Source organism: Phacochoerus africanus, chromosome 11, assembly GCF_016906955.1.
Source record: "Phacochoerus africanus isolate WHEZ1 chromosome 11, ROS_Pafr_v1, whole genome shotgun sequence".
NCBI classification, from domain to species: Eukaryota; Metazoa; Chordata; class Mammalia; order Artiodactyla; family Suidae; genus Phacochoerus; species Phacochoerus africanus.
This window is the reverse complement of record NC_062554.1, coordinates 105278433-105300259: the sequence shown is the minus strand read 5'-3', so window position 1 is coordinate 105300259 and position 21827 is coordinate 105278433. Positions and strand designations below refer to the sequence as shown.

The window sequence follows — 21827 nt, the reverse complement described above, 5'->3', positions numbered from 1 at the left end:
GACTCATTTTTTATTTACATTTAAAACTTTATCCCATCTGGACCATTTATTGAGCAGTCCTTCTTGTATTAAGTATATCATTATAACAAATCACACTAAACTACAGACAGTTTATTATTTCACAGTTTCTGTAGTTCAGGAATCTGGGAGTGGCTTAGCTGAGTGATTCTAGCTCAGGATCTCCCGTGAGGTTTCATTCAAGCTGTTGCCTTGAGTTTCAGTTGTCTCAAGCCCTGCGCCACATCACGAACATGACTGTTGGCAAGCTTCAGACAAATATACTTTCAAGGTCCTTCATGTGGTTCCTCATCCCCAGAGTCTATAAGTTCCCTGAGTATCCTCTCAACATGGTGGCTGTCTTCCTCCAGAGCTGGTGATTCAAGAGAGTGAGAAATGAAGATAGAAACTGTAGACTCTTTCTTACCTAATATCAGAAAGGACATTCCATTCCTTCTACCATATTCTGTTTGCTAGAACCAAGTCACTATGTCCAGTCCACATATAAGGGGGGGGGAAATAATCTCTACCTCTTGAGGGGAAAAGTATTGAGGAGTTTGTATACCTATCTTTAAAACCAACATTCACTCTCCTTTCCTTAGTGACCTGCAATGCCAGCTCTGTTAGATATAATTTGTCTCTATATCCATGTCTGTTTCTGCCCCTCCCCCTCTTTTTTTTTTTTTTTTTTGCTTTCTAGGGCTGCACTCACAGCATATAGAAGTTCCCAGGCTAGAGGTCAAACCCAAGCCACAGCTGCCAGCCTACACCGCAGCCACAGCCACAGCAGTGCGGGATCCGAGCATCATCTGTGACCTACACCACAGCTCATGGTGATGCCAGATCCTTAACCCACTGAGTGAGGCCAGGAATTGAACCCACATCCTCATGGATACTAGTTGAATTCTCTTCTGCTGTGCCACAATGGGAACTCCTAATTTCTGGCCTCTTTAATGTATTCCATTAGTTCAATTTGTGTATCCTCTTTTCTTTTTTCTAATTCTAAATGTGGATATATGCTTAAGATTCACTTCCTGGCCTTCTGTTTTAACTCTCTGTATTCAAGCACATTTATGCTGAGATAGTATCTATTCTTACCTCTTTAACTCTTAACTGAAGATTTCAAACGTGCAGACATTATATCAGACTCTTCATTTCTCTAACCAGATTCCCTTTTATATATATCGTCTTCATAGAAAAAAAAATTCCATGGATAGTTGTGATCTTGATTATTGCCTGATTCAAGATCCTGGATTAATCCATGGGATGCCTTATATCAGTGTTGAACAGTGTAGTCTTTGATGCCAGATCTGCTTTGAATTTTACCTTTGCTGGATGTATGTGACCTTGAGCAAAACAAAGCCCCTGCCCTCTTTTAGTTTACACTCTAGGGAAAAACGGACAAACAAATAATTAAGTATTGTCAGGTAGTTAAAATGGGGGGGAAAATAGAGCAGTACAAATAAAGAGAACAGATAGGGTGGGAGGGGCACTGTTATTTAATATAGTGTGTTTAGGGAAAGGCATGACCTCAATGATAAAGTCACATTGGAACAGGGAGCTGTGAAGTACTAAGTTAACTGTGTATTCCAGGCAAAAGGAATAGTCAATGCAAAGGTTCTATAGGAGGAATTTTTCTCATGTCTTTAAGGAATAGGAAGGAGACCATTTGTATAAGGAGATTTGGCAAGGGGACAAGTAGCACCATGAGATCAAAAATATCAAGGGAGGAGGAGTTCCTGTTGTGGTGCAGTGGTTAACGAATCCGACTAAGAACCATGAGGTTGCGGGTTCGATCCCTGGCCTTGCTCAGTGGGTTAAGGACCTGGCATTGCTGTGAGCTGTGGTGAAGGTTGCAGATGCGGCTCGGATCCTGCGTTGCTGTGGCTCTGGCGTAGGCCGGTGGCTACGGCTCCGATTCGACCCCTAGCCTGGGAACCTCCATATGCCGTGGAAGCGGCCCTAGCAAAGGCAAAAAGACAAAAAAAAAAAATATATATATATATATATCAAGGGAGGAAAGGATGTGTAGGCCATTATATGAACATTGATCTTATTTGGAGAGAACTCAGAAGCCATTGGAGAATTTTGAGCAGAGGGTAGTTTTCCGACTTATATTTTTAAAAGATTACCCTGGCTGATGTGTTGACAATAGATTGAAGCAGGGGCAGGGACAGAAGTAAGAGGGTCACTTTAGAAGGCTATTAGCATGTAATTTAGGCAAGAAGTAATAGTGGTTTGGATCAGGATGTTGCAATGGTGGTGATAAAAAGTGATCAGATTCTAAGTGTACTTTATAAATAGAGTCATCAGCATTTGCTGAAGGATTGAGCTCTTGGTCCCTATGCTGTATCTGTTTTTTGTTTGTTTGTTTTGTAGAAAATTTAGAAGATACAAATAGAAAAGGGAATTATCATTTGTCTCTGTTCAGAAGTGACCACTTAAAATTTTGATGCATTTTTAGTTTTTGTTCTGTGTATGTGCGTAAGTATAGACTCATGCACAATGTATTATTTAAATAAATTTTGTATGTAATGAACCTTTTTAAATATCATTAAATATTCTTCAACATTTTAATGACTGCATAATGTTCCTTTTTGTGAATGTGTTACAGTTTGATTCCCTATCAATATAAAGATGCTTTCCCGGAGTTCCCATCGTGGCGCAGTGGTTAACGAATCCGACTAGGAACCATGAGGTTGCGGGTTCGATCCCTGCCCTTGCTCAGTGGGTTAATGATCCGGCGTTGCCGTGAGCTGTGGTGTAGGTCGCAGATGTGGCTCGGATCCTGCACTGTTGTGGCTCTGGCGTAGGCTGGCAGCTACAGCTCTGATTAGACCCCTAGCCTGGGAACCTCCATATGCCTCGAGAGCGGCCCACGAAATAGCAAAAAAAAAGACAAAAAAAAGATGCTTTCCCTTTTTTTTTTTTTAAACTGTTTGGATAGCATTTGAGAGAACATCATTACTTTATTAAAGTATGGGTATGATCTAGAAAACAAATTTCCAATTACTTTTTGAGACCTGGAAATAACCACAAGTGAGCCCTTGCAAGCTCATGAAATAACATCTCTGCTTAGAGTTTCTTGGCTTTACAGTAACCCTTGAGTTCTAAATAAAATATCTCCAGTTCACCCCCTTTTTGATTTTGGTACTATATAAGACTTCCTTTGAATTTCGTACTAATGCATAGTAGGGCCACTGTAGTATGAGCAAGAGAATTGTTAAATGGGCTGTTAATACTAATTTCTGTATTATACTCAGGGGAAAATGTTTTTCACCATCTTAATTGACAAATAAGAAATCTAAGAATGTTAGTTTTTTATTTTTTATTTATTTGTCTTCTAGGGGCTGCACCCACAGCATATGGAAGTTCGGAGCTGTAGCCACCAGCCGACGCCACAGCCGCAGCAACATGGGATCTGAGGCACGTCTTCGACCTGCACCACAGCTCGCTGCAATGCTGGATCCTTAACCCACTGAGCAAGGCCAGGGATCGAACCTGCATCCTTAAGGATGCTAGTCAGATTCATTAACCACTGAGCCACGACGGGAATTCCTTAAAATTTTTTATTATAGTTAATTTACAATGTTCCGTCAATGTCTGCTGTACAGCAAAGTGACCCAGTCATACATACGTATGTATATACATACATTCTTTTTCTCGCATTATTCTCCATCATGTTCCAACACAAGTGGCTAGATAGAGTTTTCTGTGCTATACAACAGGGTCTCATTGCCTTTCTACTCCGGATGCAATAGTTTGCATCTACTAACCCCAAGCTCCCAGTCCATCCCACTCCCTGCTCCTTGGCAACCACAAGTCTGTTCTCCATGTCCATGAGTTTGTTTCTTTTCTGTAGTTAGGTTCATTTGTGCCATATATTAGATTCCAGATATAAGTAATATCACACAGTATTTCTCTTTCTGTTTGTGGCTTACTCCACATAGTATGAGAGTCTCTATCTAGTTCCATCCATGTTGCTGCAAATGGCAATATTTTGTTCTCCTTTATGGCTGACTAGTATTCCATTGTGTGTATGTACCACATCGTCTTAATCCATTCATCTGTCAGTGGACGTTTAGCTTGTTTTCGTATCTTGGCTATTGTGAATAGTGTTGCAATAAACATAGGGATGCATGTGTCTTTTTCAAGGAAAGCTTTGTCTGGCTATATGCTCAGGAGTGGGATTACTGGATCATATGGTAGTTCTATATTTAGTTTTCTGAGGTAACTCCATAGTTGTTGTACCAAGTTACATTCCCACCAACAGTGTAGGAGGGTTCCCTTTTCTCCACACCCTCTCTAGCCTTTGTTATTTGTTGACTTGTTAATGATGGCCATTCTGACTGGTGTGAGATGATACTTCACTGTAGTTTTGATTTGCATTTCTCTGATAATTAGTAATGTTGAGCATTTTTTCATGTTCCTGTTGGCCATATGTGTATCTTCTTTGGAGAAATGTCTGTTCAGGTCTTCTGCCCATTTTTCAACTCTGTTGTCAGTTTTTTTGCTGTTGTGTTGTATAAGTTATTTGTATATTTTAGAGATTAAGCCCTTGTCAGTTGCATCATTTGAAACTATTTTCTCCCAAGAATGTTAGTCAGTTTTTAATAATCACTGTATTTAAGATTTTAATGACATATGTTTGGGTACAATAATGTTTCTTTCTTTTTCTTTTTTTGGTCTAATTTTGTGTAGATTGCTTCTATCTTTGCTTTTGCCACCTGTGGAGGTTTTAAGGGCAAAACAGAATTTCAAGTGTCTTGTCCTTCTAAGGTTCCTGATAATAAAACAATTACAGCTGCTTTTGGTTATCCATTCAGGTGAGTTATTTGTTTGTTTTTATGGCTTAACAACTCTTTTAACTCTTTTGAATTTCCAACAACTGACTGATCTTAGAGGGCAGAAATTTTTTAATTGCATGCTCATTTGTATGTAGTGATCATTGTCACTAAACGTGTGGTACGAGTAACTACAGACTATTTTCCTGGTCTGTAATGAAATGCATACATACGCACACACACAAATGACAGTAAGCATTTAGAAACTTTTATGTGATTGATGTTGCCTTGAAACTTTATTCTGTCATCCCATAGTGGATTGGAAATTTTAAAAGACTGCTCTATCACCTTCATTTGAGAAGTCATATTGTGAAAGCAAACACAACTAATGGAAATCCAAATTTCTCATGTATTTCTAACTCCTAAATAATAATGTGTGTTATAGAGCTTTAAGACATGTATTTATATAAAACGAAGAGTTCCTATGTTTCTTTAGCATAAAACATTATTTTCTTACTCTCATTAAAATGAATATTTTGTTTCTGAGTTCTTCCATTTGACCTCAGTACGCATTGAAAAGTTTATTGAATGTGCCCTGTTTAAGCCAGGGTGTGAATCTTTTGCCACTTACTAACTACTTTCTTGAGCTCTCTAGGACTCAATTTTTCTTTGCAATAAGTTTAAATCTTTTAAGGTCATTCTGATTATTAAGCAATATCTTACATTAAAGATATGTCAGATAGCAAGTACTTGGTAATCAATCATTGCCTCTTGGTCTTAATCCTTTTCGTATAAAGTTCCTATACAAGGAACTGTTAAAACATCTTCAGTGATGTGTTCTTTGATTTATGCATAGGGAAAATTAAAGACATCGTGGAGTTAGCCAATTAATGCGGGTTAAGATGTGAATTGTTATAATGGTGCTAGTTACACAGACTCTGCCTCTAAGAATGGAATATCATGTCTTGAATTGTAAACCAGATTAGCGTTCTTAATCTGCTAAATTTTTATTACAGGAAGACAGTATCTAGGTGTGAAAATGTTTAATTTAGTCTATGTTTAATCTATCATATACCAATTACCAGTTGTAATTTATTCACATTTCTTATGAAAATTTTAATTATTTGAATTTTTCCCTTTTTACAAAAAAGCAATATGTTTTTAATATACTTGGGGAGTATTTTTTTTTTTTGAAATGTCTTTTCAATATTTTGCCTCTGTATTTCTGTCTCTTGGGAGAGTCCAAGTAATTCATAAATTTATTTGAGCCTTTTTTTAATAGGTTGAATGAAGCATCATTTCAGGCACCTCCAGGTGGTAATGTGTGTGAAGTAGATTGGAAAAGTTATGTCCTTATTGGAGATTACTCTTCTTCTGCGCAATTCTATGTTACTTTTGCAGTCTTTGTCTTCCTATACTGCATTGCTGCTCTTCTGCTCTATGTTGGTTACACGAACCTGTATCGTGATAGTCGAAAACTTCCCATGGCTGTAAGTAATCACTTTCTTTTTATACAAAAATAATTTGTATAAGTATATATTATATTTGAATTTAAATATGGATTTTCTTACAATGGAAAAAAATTCTTGGCATAAAAAATTCTCGGCATTCAACATATTTTGACCTGTGTTTGCCATGAGGTTGAGCTTGCTCTCCTTGTCATGTTTTGTTTTGTTTTGTCATTTTAGGGTCGCACCCACGGCATATGGAGGTTCCCAGGCTAGGGGTCGAAATGGAGCTACAGCTGCCGGCCTACGCCACAGCCACAGCCACAGCCACAGCAACTTGGGATCTGAGCCGTGTCTGCAACATACACCACAGCTCATGGCAACACCAGATCCTTCACCCACTGAGCCAGGCCAGGGATTGAACCCACATCCTCATGGATCCTAGTCAAGTTCGTTAACCCCTGAGCCACGAAGGAAACTCCTCTCCTTGTCATGTTTAGCCCAATTCTTTTAGCCTGTTTACAGCACTTCTCTGTAATCCCAAGAGTACAGAGGTTTATATGTTTGTTTCTAACTCTGTTTTAACCTGGAAAGAAGTCATATATGTGATAGAGCATATTAGGTTGCAAGTAGCAGAGAAATTAAGTAGAAATTAATGCTTTTGATTAGAAGAATTGCTGACCATGCTAGCAATCTCGTAACTGTGTTCCTATTTCTTATCTTTTTTCTCAGAGACCCTCTTTATGCCTCTCCAGTGTTTATTGAACTTAATAGTCTATATCAGGAATCAGCAAACTATTGCCCACAAGTCAAATCTGACTCATTGGGGTTTTTTTGTTTCATTTTTTAAGGTTATTTTTTTTCTTTTTGTAAATTAAAAATGTAGTCAATTTACAATGTTGTGCCAATTCTTGCTGTACAGCAAAGGGACTCAGTCATATACATGTACACACACACTCTTTTTTTTTTTTGGTCTTTTTAGGGCCACACCTGCAGCATATGGAGGTTGCCAGGCAAGGGGTCTAATCGGAGCTGTAGGCACTGGCCACAGCCACAGCCACAGCAATGCAGGATCTGAGCCACATCTGCAACCTACACCACAGCTCATGGCAACGCCGGATCCTTAACCTGCTGAACAAGACCAGAGATCAAACCTGCAACCTCATGGTTCCTAGTAGGTTTCATTTCTGTTGTGCCACAATGGGAACTCCACACTCCTTTTTTTGAATTATTTTCTATCAGGTCTATCCCGGGAGTTTGGATGTAGTTCCTGTGCTGTACAGTAGGACCGTGTTGTTTATCCAGTTTGCATCTACTACCCTGAACTCCCAGTCCCTCCCCTCTCCTCCTTGGCAACCACAAATCTGTTCTCTGTCTGTGAGTCTGCTTCTGTTTTGTAGATAGGTTCATTTGTGCCATATTTTAGCTTCCACATATAAGTGATTCATATGGTATTTGTCTTTCTCTTTCTGATTTACCTCACTTAGTATTATAATCTCTAGTTTCATGACTGATTGCTTTTTTTTTTTTTTTTTAACAAAGTTTTTTTGGAAAAGAGCCATACCCAATTGTTTACATATCGTCTACGCTTTCATGCTCTAGTGGCAGAGTTAAGTAATTTGACAGAGATAAAAAATATTGGAGTTCTCTTGTGACCCAGCAGATTAAGGATCCGGCTTGTCACTACAGTGGCTCTGGTTGCTGCTGTGATGCTGGTTGGATCCCTGGCCTGGGAGCTTCCACATGCTTTGGGCACAGCCAAAATAAACAAACAAAAATCACTGTCTGGCCCTGTTTTCGCAAAGTTTGCTGACTCCTGATCTGTGTTTCCAAATTCTTTTTTTTTTTTTTTTTTGTCTTTTTAGGGCCATACTTGCTGCACATGGAGGCTCCCAGGCTAGGGGTCCAATCGGAGCTGGAGCTGCCAGCCTACACCACAGCCACAGCAACGCCAGATCAAAGCCATGTTTGCAACCTACACCACAGCTCACGACAACACCGGATCCTCAACCCACTGAGCAGGACCAGGGATCGAACCCACAATCTCATGGTTCCCAGTCGGATTCATTTCTGCTGAGCCACAATGGCAACTCCTCCAAATTCTTTAATTAAAAAATCTGACTATGAGAACTACAGAGTTCGTCATTAGTAGCATTCATGAGCTAATTTTGAATCTTTGAGATGACAACTAAAGATTTGGATTTGAAGTCCTAATACCTTTCTTGGCTTCAGAGTCTACTGAGCTAGAAATAAAAATATTATCTGAGATTTAGTTAGCAGTATCTGCCCTGGATTATTGGTGGCAATCCAGAGATAAGCTGTGGTTTTAAAGTGGTCCTCCACTACCAAAGAACAACTCCACAGTCAGTCACAGTGTTACTGACCCGAAGGAACAACAGAGGGGTTTTCAGGAAAGTGGTCATTTATGTGTTGAGGAAACACCGACTACTGACATCTGCTTCTTATTGGTGAAGTGACTTTAAAGAGAATGCCAAACTATCGGATAAAATAACCAGGTTTTAATTATTTACTTATTTTTAATTTTTGCTGCCTGGATCATAAGAATGCAAATGGTAAGTAAGTAATAAAATGATATTTTGTCCTTCATATATCTGCGAAGAAATTCTCAAACTGACATTTTAATAAAATTTATCTTGGATAAGATGCCTTTCAAAAAGATGGACATCAGTCAACTGTTGAAATTTGTAGTGCTTAATCAACAGAAAGTACATATTAGTAATCTATACCTTCTGTAGACTTTTCTAGCCTTATTTAAAAGAGAACAATGGTGATCATATAGATATTACTGTTGGTAAAATTCTTTATAGTTGAAGTTCTGAATGAAGATGTTTCTTGCCATTTTGTCATTATCCCAGGAAATTTTTAAGTTAAATCTAGCAATGAGCCTTTTATTTCTCATATTTTGTTTAGTAAGCTTTAAAAATATGACACTTTTGAAAGCAGCATTCAAGGCTCTTTTTGACACCCAAGGGCTGCAGTTGGGTACAGACAGTTTGCTAGTTTGTCTCTTAATTTGTTTGTAGAAGAGAAGCAAAAAAAAAAAAAAATTCTTATTTATACAAATCTATTTTCAGAGATGGCTTTTCTACCTAATAGAACTATAAAACTGATCAGATTGTGACATTCAGAAAGTCAAAAGTAATTTTCCACCTCAGCATGATCATATAGAAAAATAACCCAGAATTAGTTTCTTTTTTTTTTTGTCTTTTTAGGGCCGCACGTGTGGGTGTATGGAGGTTCCCAGGCTAGAGGTCTAATCTAATCTGTAGCCACCAACCTACACCACAGTCACAGCAATGCCAGATCTGAGCCATATCTGCAACGTATACCACAGCTCATGGCAATGCCATATCCTTGATGCACTGAGCAAGACCAGGGATTGAACCTGTAACCTCATGGTTCCCAGTCACTGTGCCACAGTGGGAACTCCAGAATTAGTTTCTTAAATAGTTTTTTTGTTGTTGATATAATATATGATGAATATTTCTTGTTTATAAAAGTTCGGCCTCTAAATTAAATTTTGAATTCTACCTTTAACCATATAAATGTAAAAAAGTCTTTTTGTGGTACCTGAATTTTTTTTTTTTTTTTTGATCTAAGATTTTTAGGGCTGCACTTGCAGCATATGGAGGTTCCCAGGCTAGGCATCAAATCGGAGCCACAGCCACCAGCCTACACCACAGCCATAGCAACTCAGGATCCAAGCCACGTCTGTGACCTGTACCTCAGCTTGGGGCAATGCTGGATCCTTAACCCAGTGAGTGAGGCCAGGGATTGAACCTGCGTCCTCATGGATACTAGTCGAATTCGTTTCCACTGAGCCATGATGGGAACTCCCTTGAATTTTTAACTATAGCCAAATATGACATTGATTTTTTTTTTTTAATTACTATTTGTTAGTGAAGGTATGCTCTTTTAGCAATGTTCTCAATTCTCTGCTAGGGTATTTCTAGGAGCATTTCAATCGTGACATTTTAAAATCAACTTTACTTTTTAAACAAATGAAGCACTTTTTTGTGTGTTAAGCAGCAGAAGTTTAAGGGTTCTAGGCTGTATGGAGAATCATGAATACCGTAAAATGAAACCAGACAAAGATAGGCTATCTCAGATCCTAAAGATCTATTATGAATCAGATCCTAACTTATTGGTAGGATTAGGGCTGCCACAGGCAGCTGCAGGTTGTACACTGCAGAATTCCAGATGGCACTGTTCACACTGAACTAACTGGAGACCTGAGTCAGACAGACTGTCTTCAGAAACCCACATTTCTCTCACCTCCCCTCACCCCAAGGTTATTTCGTGTATCATTTTCAGAAAAGTACCTGGTTTTGAAATACTAAAATGTCATACCTTAAAGCCGTCAATGATGTAGACGTAAAGAGCATAATCAGAAAAAAACAGGAGCTCCCATCATGGTTCAGCAGTAACAAACCTGACTAGGATCCATGAGGGTACAGGTTTGATCCTTGGCCTCGCTCAGTGGGTTAAGGATCTGGCATTGCCGTGAGCTGTGGTGTAGGTCAGAGATGTGGCTTGGATCCTGCGTTGTAGTGGCTGTGGCGTAGGCCGGCAGCTGATTCGACCTCTGGCCTGGGAACTTCCGTAGTCAGTGGGTGCAGCCCTAAAGAGCAAAAAAAAAAAAAAGAGTGTGTTTTTTAAATAGAAATTTGAAAGGAAGAAACCTGAAAATAAAGAGGATTTAACATATGTTGGTCAAAGCTATGAACTTTAGCCCAGAATGAACTTGTTTAACATGTGATAACCTCGTACTTACTTTCAGTTTTCCAAAAGGCATTGTATTTCTAACAGATATTTAGAAAACATTTACCTGTAGCACAAAGTACAGCAGAGAGCAGCAAAACAGGAGTACTCCCACAGTGCAAGATATTTAAGCTGTAATGTTTCTATTCTTTGCTCTTTGATCTACATTTTTTAAGAGGACCAGTAACAGTGGAGAGCTCAAATGCAAAATGCAAATACACTGTTACCACCATATTTGTAAAATTAGTCATTGTTTTGATTTTCTAATCAGACCGTTTATTCATTGCCATTTTGACCAGGTGGAGAAGCTATATACAGCACAGTTTCTATATTTCATAAGTTATCACTGGTGTTTATCTGACAAATGACTGAAAAAGCTCATTGGCAAAAGTAATTTAAAACTAACTACATTTATTTAAAAAAGCAATTCTATGATAAGCTTCAAAACCCATTTCTGAACTTGGAGAGATTTTTGCTGCAGATGTGTAAGAACTCATAGTCTTGAGCATACCTGGGTGGTTAGACGAGGTTGCATTAAAGATAGAAATTTTACATTGCTCCCACTTTGGTTGTCAGTGTAAAGGAGACCAAAAAAGGTGGAACTTATGCTTTATACTATACAAATGTATACTTTAAAAGTGTTACATAGATGCTTATTGTCAATACTAGTTGACAAAATTCTAGTTCCCCAGCAGAATAGATTAAGGGAAATAATTTTTTTTTCTTTTTCCATCTTATTAATTCAATAGGAAATTCTCTAAAATATTAATGGAAGTTCCCATTGTGGCTCAGTAATAACGAACCTGACTAGTATCCATGAGAATGTGGGTTCAATCCCTGGCCTCGCTCAGTGAGTTAAGGATCCAGCCAGCCTTGCTGTGAGCTGTGGTGTAGGTTGCAGAGGTGACTTGGATCCTGCATTGTTGTGGCTGTGGTATAGGCCGGCAGCTGTAGCTCCTATTAGACCCCCAGCCTGGAAATGTCCACATGCCATGGGTGCAGCCCCAAAAAACAAAAAATAATAATAATAAATAAAATAAAATATTAAAAACTTCACTTTTATCCTTGGAAATGTATTAAGTAGCAAAGGCTTTAGTAGAGAACTGGCAGTGACAGGGTGTCTTGAGAGATTTTGTTCTTTTCTTTTCTTAATATAAAATAAGCATTCCAAAAATTTTGTAGTTGTGAATTTTAAAAGCGACAAGGCATCCTGGATGTGTGCTTTCCACTATTTCATTATCCATATCATGGAGAATTATATTTAACAAAAGTTAAAGAGTTTTGTCAGAACTGCATGAGAAAACAAGAGAAGAGAGTTGAGAGTATATGCAAAGAATTATAATGTAGGACCTCAGAATATAAATTCAGAAGGGGAATGAAGATCAGATTGTAGGTCTAAGTGGGGTCAAAGGATTTTTAAGGTTGGGGTGCCAAGGGGAATGAGCTAGAAGGAGAGGTGATATCAGAGAGGAGGTGATTAAGACAGATAATGGAAGGATAACAGGGTGTAATGATCCTGGGAGGGAGAGGCTTAGTTAAAATTGTAGTGAGGGCTACTTTGGCTTCTCCGTGCAAAAATCTTAGGCTCCTACAGGTATGGCTGGGTCTTGTTGCACTGGCCTAGAAATAGTAAACAGCAATGTTTGCTATGTTGACTGTGACCTATTTTATAAAGTATGTCATGAAAGCTGTATCTCAGTGTAGTAAGGTTCAATATGATCTCAGTTCTTCACCATGGATTTGAAATTTTGTATTTTTAAATTAACTGTTCATTGCTAACATATTTATTTTTGCTTTAGGACTTTGTTGTTACTCTTGTTGCCACTTTTTTGTGGTTGGTGAGCACTTCAGCCTGGGCTAAGGCTCTTACAGATATTAAAATAGCCACTGGTCCCAGTATTGTCCAGGAACTTATGCCTTGTAATCAACAAGGAGTGACATGTCATTTTCTCTCCGTGACTAGTATGGGATCCCTAAATGTATCTGTGGTATGTATGCAGTGTTTATAAAATATTTTATTTCACTTAGTAGAAAAACCTTACCAGTGATTTAAGGAAACAAGGCTTTGTAGTAAATCTCTAGATGAATACATTGGTTTTATTTTTACCAAGCTTGTCAGAATCCTAGTTATCATATAGTCTTTACCTTTATAACAACAAAGAAAAGTTTGTGAAGAAAATTGCTTGTAAACAGATTTGAACAAGGTCATGGTTGAGTCTTTATTTTTATTAACATTGACTAGGCACGACTTTGACTTGCAAGGCAATAATTATAGTCACCAACATTTATTAAGACTGTGTGCTAAGGTCATTACACTCATATTTTATTTATGTTATCCAGCAATCCTAAGAGGAATGTGAGAAGTGACATTGCTATCTTCATTCTACAACTAGGAAAAAAATGTAGCTCATATGTTAATTCACCCAAGGTGACACAACTAATAAGTTGGCAAAGCCAAGATTTGAACCAGATCTGACTTTAGAGCCCCTTATCTAATCTAATTTGCTCTGGGTCTATGAAAATAATGCCTTTGCCTTTATAGTTTCTTAAATAATCATAAAATTTTAGTCTGTGTAAATTTAACTATTATTTTGTCTGATTTTTTTATTGAAGTACAGATATATTATTAAATATTAATATAATGAGGGTATTACTTTTAGGGAGGTTTTGTGTCTTTTCAAGAAAATTTTTTCTGGTGAATAAAGGCAGTTCCTGCCTTATAAAGCAATTTGGCCAAATTTTTGTTTTTTTTTGTTTTTTTTTTTTTTTTGTCTTTTGTCTTTTGTCTTTTGTCTTTTTAGGGCTGCACCTGCCACATATGGAGGTTCCCAGGCTGCAGGTCAAATCGGAGCTGCAGCCGCTGGCCTATATCACAGCCACAGCAGTGCCAGATGTGAGGTGCATCTGCAACCTGTATATATACCACAGCTCATAGGAACGCCAGATCCTTAACCCACCGAGCGCGGCCAAGGGTAGAACTTCGTCCTTATGGATACTAGTCAGATTTGTTTCCACTGAGCCACTATGGAAACTCCTATAATTTTGTAATTTAAAAGTATTTTTTTTTCTTTTTTCATATATTTTGACAGTGATCTGAGATGGACAGTTTCAGATTTTTTTTTTTTTGTCTTTTTAAGGCCACGCCTGCAGCATATGGAAGTTCCCAGAATAGGGGTCAAATCAGAGCTGTAGCTGCAGGTTTTACGCCACAGCCACAGAAATGTGGGGCCCGAGCCACATTTGCAATCTACACCAGAGCTTATGGCAACGCCAGATTCCCCAGTCTACTGAGTGAGGCCAGGGATTGAACCCACATCCCTATGGATATTATTCGGATTCATTCCCACTGCACCACAATGAAAACTCCAGAAATGTTTTTATATTCAAATATACAAAAAGAGAAAAGCAGTTGGCCTTCAGTAATTTGATGGTAGTCTCAAGCTTTTTACCCCACTCTTAGCCCATGAGTCATTATTATTCTTACATTTATATAAAACACACACACACCTGAAAATAGGGTGTCTTCAATTTATTCATCTCTGAGACTTTCATCTTGTCAGATTTATACTTAGGAAGGCTAAATTTTTTTAGATTGACTAATGCAGTTGCGAAGTAAAGTTCTTCTGTGATTCCTTTTCTCTTCTGGCAGCCACTGTTGAAGCAAGGGAGATGGTAGTAAGGGCGTAAAGTAGGGAAGTAGGAAAAGATGCAGAAAGGACACCTCTAACCATTCAGATGGGAGAAAAGTGAAGACCCCCCCCACCCCCAAAGAAGAAACTCTGGATTTCTCTTGTTCCTCTTTACTTGCAAGCACTATATTCAAGCTACAAAGTAATAAAAGGAAGGTTTTAGTTATTTTTCTCAAATTTAGTTCCATCATTTTGGTAATGAGCATACAAAAATAAGATTTCTTTTGTCATGATTGTACATGTTATGCATTTAGAGATTTCATTGAGAGTAAGTTATCTATCCAAATCTGGCATTGAACTGCAAAGTCTTCCTTTTTTATTCCACTTTATATGTAGTTTAAACTTTAAATGAAATAATGGTATACTACCTGGAAATATTAAGTATTTACAGGAAAACTAAGATAGGGATGAAATTGTAAGCAGGTACTAGATTTTCATGTTTATTTTTCTCTTTCTTAGATCTTTGGCTTTCTGAATATGATACTTTGGGGAGGAAATGCATGGTTTGTGTACAAGGAGACCAGCTTACACAGTCCATCAAATACTTCTACTTCCCATAGCCAAGGAGGTGTTCCTCCCCCAGCTGGAATATAGTTGAAGGGAGAAGAAGTACTCTGTATGAATAGATGTCTATACTATGACCTGTTGCCAACATCTTGAGAAGCATTTTTGTTTCTAATAAAAGTAATGGCTTTTTCAATAAATTAGTGGGATTAAAATTGTACTGCTTTTTTACATAAAGCTTATGCCTTTCTTAGAAATTTAAGATGTAAATGTATTCTCACATGTGAATTTGAAAATTCAGGGGCCTATTATGAGATGATACACATTTTCAAATGAACGGTAATTTCTTCGCTAAGTTGTTTGCCTTCCAAAGTGTTTACACTTTAAGCCTTAACATATATCTTCACTCAGAAAAGAGTTATATTGTCATATCATAATAGGAATAATATCTCTATTGGAATATACACTACTGTAAGTTTGTACAGATCATATTCCTAGGACCTCTCTTTGTTTAAGAAAGTCTTGATTACATAAATCATATTTAGAAAAAAACAGTTCATGGTTTATATCTGAACATTGTTTATATGTTATGAAAAAATTTTAATTACAAAGACCGTGTGTGTTTTATTTCTGTTTTTCTAAATGACCTACAGTACTTGATAGGTGTACTAAAATTGTTTTGGGTTTGGGGTTTAGAAACCTCTAACATGTGTATAGTTAATTTAGTAATTCTCTCGCATGAGGTTTATGCTTCCATTATGCTGGTTATTTAATAGATTTGCTGTATAAGTAGAACATGGTTCAGCTAGCTATTTTGATATGTGCAGGCATTACTCCTAGTGATATTTGTTTGCTGCCCTTTGTTGCTCATGCTCCCTCAGTGCAAGTGGAGACCTAATCTCCTTGCAGGTAGAATAAAATAATCTCCATTTTTTATAGGCCCTATTCATAGGGTTAAAAAAAAATTAAGATTGCCTTTTACTTTTGAAATATTTTAAACATTTACTTTCAATGAAGTTGCTATTTTGAGTTCAGCATTGATATTGATATTGTGAAAATCAGTGCAATTCAGATTTCATGTTTTCTTCATGTTTATTACTCTTATTTTACAAATGAATAATTAAGGAATTATGCATCGTAAACAAGGAATCTAAGTGAGCTCTATTATGGGTGCACTGTCTTTGCACACACATTTGGGTATCTTCTGAACACAGGACTCTTTCACCTTTTGCTTCCTAATCTTTTTGTTGTACAGGGCCAGATTTCCTATTACCACTTGATTGTTTATATGTGAAGCATATCTCACTATTGCCTTATTTTTGTTGCTTTTGTTCATGACAAGAATTGTCTATATGAGAATGTATATCTTTTATGCAACTGGCTTAATAAAGAAGTTAAAAGAAAAAGTGCACTGATTGTTATATTACAAAGAAACCTTCATCTTAAAGGCATGAGCAATGCAAAATGGAATTGATTAACAAAGCAAGAAATCTTTAACCTGCTATAAATAAGGTCAGTATTGCTTGTTATATACTTTGTTTCACACTAAATTTAAAATTTTTAAATTATGTAGCATTTACGATAAATAAGTATAAGAAGTAATATATAGTCGAGTTTCCACTACTGAAGTAAACAGATGTTAACATTTTGTTGTATCAGATTTGGTTTTGTCTTTTTAAGGAAATAAAAGATTGCAGATAATATTTTCCTTACTAAAGGAAAATGGCTTTTCCTTATTAAAGTAGATTTTTCTCACCTTTCACTATTACAAATGACGCTGAAATAAATATTTTTGCAAAATGTGTGAAAGGTTCTCAAGGACATACCACTAGAAGTAGAACTGTTGGAATGTGAGATGTTCACATTTTCGGTTGTATGCTGGGTATTACAGAATTGTTCAGTAAGGTGCTTGTATCACTTTAGTCTCCCACTAACAGTATCTAAGAGTCCTCAATACCCTGTATTCTTGCCAGTGCTTGATATTATTGGATTATTGCCAATCTGATGGGTTTGAGGTAGTGTCTTTGATGTTTTTAAATTTGTTTCTTAGATTGCTATTGAGATTGGTGATCTTTTTCTGCATTTACTGGCCACCTAGGTTTCTCCTACTCTATATTGCTTGTTCATATCGTTTGCCAATTTTTCTATTTTGTTGATCTTTTTCCTATTGATTTGAGGTGCTCTCTATTCTAAATACTAATCCATTAATGTTTACATAGGTTGCAGATTTCTTGCTGTCCATAGCTTGTATTTTCACTTTGTGATTTTTCTTATACAGAAGTTTATCTTAATACTGATGCAACGATCTTCTTTCATGGTTTGTGCTTTTCGTGTTTTAAGAAGTCCTTCTCAATGTCATAAAGATTATTCACCTTGTTTGCTTCTGAATATGTTAGTTTTGTTTCACTTTTAGGTCTCCAGTGGGAGTATATTTTTGTATATAGTTTGAGGGGGAGATCTCATTTTTGTAATTTTCAATACTCAGCCAATTTTCGTAGTATCCTTTATATAAAAGTTCATCTCTTATCTCTTTGTCCTCTCTGCTGTATATCGTTTCCATGTTATCTATGGCTTTTTATGTTCTATACCAATACTGTATTTAGCCCTAATTATCTGTAACTTTACAGGAAGAATTGCTGTCTGAGAGGATACATGCCAGAGTACTGTCATTATTGTTACCTACAGCCGTCTTGGCTCTTTTGACCCCTGTACCCTTTTGTATGAATTTTAGGATCACCTGGTCAAGTTCCTAAAAACCTTTGGGGTTTCAGTTGAAAAGAGTTACACTGAATTTGTAGATCAATTAGGGAGAATTGTCATATTTATAATATCAAGGCTTTGTGTTTATGAACAGAGTGTATCGCTCCATTTGTGTCTTTTATGTTCTTCAGTAAAGTTCTGATTTTTTGCATAAAGATTTAGGTTTACATTTGTTTCCTGTAGCCTTTCTTACTATTGTACTTAGTAACACTTGAATGATATTCTAAATTAAATAGTTATTTTATTGCTGGAGTACGGGACATCTCTGATTTTTACCTGCTGATTTTCTGCAAGGCAGTTTTTCTGTGGCTCTTGGTAATTTTGTCATTTGTAGGTTGCCCTACTTTTTTATGTGGATAATTATATCATCTGCAAAAAATTATAGTTTTTGTTTCTTCATTCTGTTTGGAAATTAGAATAAACCTTTTTTTCTCCTATTACCTTTCTCTAATTAGAGTTACATTGTACTTGTCATTGGAATCCAAGAAAAATAAAAAATATATACTTACTTGAAAATACAATAGCTGCAATATTGTTTCAGTGTAGTAAACTTAAGCACAAATTTACACCATATTGTATATTGGTCATTCTAGTAATATGTAAAAGTTGATCAGTAACAACAGTTCTTATGTAATAGAACAAATGGGAAATTTTATCAGTTAAATTAAACTGATCAAAATAGGATAATAGTCTTATATTTTTATAGTATTGTCATACAGAGTCTATTTCTTTTTGTTTTGTTTCGTTTTTTGTTTTTTGTCTTTTCAGGGTAGCACCCATGGCAAATGGAGGTTTCCAGGCTAAGGGTCAAATCGGAGCTGTAGCTGCCCGCCTGCACCACAGCCACTGCCACTCGGGATCCTTAACCCACTGAGCTAGGTCAGGGATCGAACCCGAATCCTCGTGGATATTAGTCGGGTTCATTAACTACTGAGCCATAAGGGGAACTCTGGGAGTCTATTTCTTATGATTTGGATTTTGCTTGTGCAAGAATAATAGTTACAAATGAAGCCTTGCTTGCTAGTCAAGTTTGAAAAATACAGCTGGTTAGATTTTTTAAAATAGTTTTATTCAGATATAGTTGCAGTACAATAAACAACACATATATAAAGAATACAACGTAATAAGTATGTATGAAACTATCACCACATCAAAATAATGAACCCTCAAATTTTCTCATCCCTCTCACCCATTCATCCCACATACTTCCCAGCAACCAGTGATCATTGGTACTGTTAGTTTGCGTTTCCTTGCGTTTGGATTAATACAATATGTATGCTGCTTTTTGGACTTCTTTCATTCAGCGTAATTATTTTGAGATCTGTATTGCATATATCAACAGCTCGTTCCTTTTTATAGCTGAATGTTATTCCATTGTGTGGATGTACCACATATGGTTTATACATTCACCTCCTGGTAGATATTTGGGCTATTTCCAGTTTGGGGCCAATACAAATAAAGTTGCTATTCATATAAAAGTCTTTGTATGAACATTTGCTTCCCTTGGGTAAATAGCTAGGAGTGGGTGGGATAGTAGAATAATACGGTGAAAATGTTTAACTTTTTAAACTGCCCAAAGTGGATTTTGGGTTTGTTTGTTTTTTTTTTAATGAGCTCCTGATTTAACTGCCCAAAATATTGCAATTTTTTTTTTTTTTTTTTGGTTTTTAGGGCCGCACCTGGCTAGGCGTCAAATAGGAGCTTCAGTCGCTGGCCTCAGCCACAGCCACAGCAATGCAGGATCCGAGCCACATCTACGACCTACACCACAGATCAGGATAATGCCAGATCCCCGACCCCCTGAGTAAGGCCAGGGATCGAACCCACATCCTCATGGATTCTAGTCAGGTTTGTTTACCACTGAACCACAAAGAACTCCATGTTGTGCTATTTTAAATTCCCATCAGCAGTGTGTGAGAGTTCACTTACTTCATATCTTTGTCAGCGCTTGATATGGTCAGTCTTTAATTTTAGCCATTCAGTTGTGCTCTTTGTGGTTCTGATTTGCATTTCCTGTGCTTATTTGTCATTTGTGGATCTTCGATGAAATACCTATTCAGAACTTTTGCCCGCTTCTGTTTGGTTTTTCTTACTGACCTTTGAGAGTTCGTTAGATAGTCTAGATAGAAGTACATTATTGGATGTGTCGTTTCATTCCCAGTCACTCAGAGAGCAGTTTTTAATTTTGATGAATTCAAATGTATTACGTTTTTCTCACGGATTGTGCTCTTGGTGTTATGTTCATAAAATCTTTGTATAACCGAAAGTTATAAATACCTTCTCTTTTTTTCTGTGGAAGTTTTAGATTTTAGACTATGGTTCTTTTTGAGTTGATTTTTATAAGTGATGCAAGGTATTGATCAAAGTTCCTTGTTTTAAAATTTTTAATTTTAATTTTTTGGCATATGGACATCCACTGATTCCAGCCAAGTTTATTGAAAAGCCATGCTTTCTCCACCAAATTGCCTTTGTACCGTTATAAAAAATAAATAAATAAGCTGGCTCAGCAGTTAATGAACCCGACTAGTATCCATGAGGACTTGTGTTTGATCCCTGGCCTTGCTCAGTGGGTTAAGGATCCAGCATTGCTGTGAGCTGTGGTGTAGATTGCAGACATGGCTTGGATCCAGCGAGGCTGAGGGTGTGGCCCTAAAAAAGCAAAAAAAAAAAAAAAAGTTGTTCATATGTATGTGGATCAAATTATCACTATATTTTGGTCCACTGACCCATTCATTTGTCTTTCCTGATGCAGATACCACAGGCTTGATTACTGTAGCTTTATAATAAGTCTTGAAATCAGGCAGTCTTAGTGCTGCAGACTACTTCATTTCTTTTTTTTTTCCCCAGTTATTTTGGCTGTTTGAGATTTTCTGCATTTTCTTATGAATTTTAGCATCAGCCTGTTAATTTCTACCAAAAAAAAAAAAAATGGCCCACTGGAATTTTGATTGGCATCACATTGATTCGTAGATCAATGTAGGAAGAATTGACATCTTAATATTGTCTTCCAACTCATGCTCATGCTACGACCCTCCATTTTATATAGTCTTTAATTTTTCTCAGCAGTGTTTTCTAGTTTTCACTGTATAGGTTCTGTACATGTTTTGCCAGATTTATCCCTAAGTAGTCAATATTTTTACATAGAAGTATAATTTATTTTTGCGATATTGATTTTATATGCTGCAGCCTTGCTAAATTCATTTATTCTAATGGGTATGAACAATCTCATATGTTTCCAAGATATAGTTCGATTCCCTGTCACAACCTGATGGTCTTTGGGCGTTCACCATACCTTTAGCCATCATCATGATCCCAGGGGACTGAAGTGACAAATTCGTCATTGGTTCTGCTGAAGCTTCATTTCCTTCATGGGAAGATCACTTACAAATGGGCCATGCACTTAAGGATCGCCTTTTTAAAGACGAAAATATTTAATCTAATTTGTACACTGATTAGCAGCATCAGCATCACTTTGGAGCGAGGAGAAATGCAGAATTTCAGGTACCCTCAGACCTGCTGAACCATAATCTGCATTTTTACACGTTCCTCCAGTGATTTTGTGGGAATATTAAAGTTTGAGTAGCATCATTTCCTATTCATGAAAAGTACCTTTACTTCTGGACAGATCTGAAAAACTAGATTTGTTGATGATTTACAGAAAGGAGTCTCAAGTCATTATCCCATAGGAAGAATGTAAAATCTACTCTGACCACTCCTAGACTGTTTTAAGACCTAGAGAAATCAATTTACATTAAGTTGAAGTCTTTTTACAACATGTATTGATCTATCATCAGAACTGAGCAGGTAGCTATGCGACCCTAGTAGAGAGATCTCAGATGAGTGAATAGGGCGTTAATCACAGT

General features: G+C 36.9%; 1 protein-coding gene across 1 annotated transcript in view; it reads left to right on the top strand.

Annotated features, from left to right (window-relative positions):
* SYPL1 (synaptophysin like 1) overlaps nt 1-16610 on the top strand; it is a 32511-nt gene extending 15901 nt beyond the window's left edge. The window contains exons 2-5 of the mRNA XM_047752577.1: nt 4699-4823; nt 6064-6271; nt 12811-12999; nt 15160-16610. Coding sequence (XP_047608533.1) covers nt 4699-4823; nt 6064-6271; nt 12811-12999; nt 15160-15294 — 657 coding nt within the window. The 3' untranslated portion in view covers nt 15295-16610. The remainder of the gene's footprint in view (nt 1-4698; nt 4824-6063; nt 6272-12810; nt 13000-15159) is intronic.
* Nucleotides 16611-21827: the final 5217 nt, after the last annotated feature.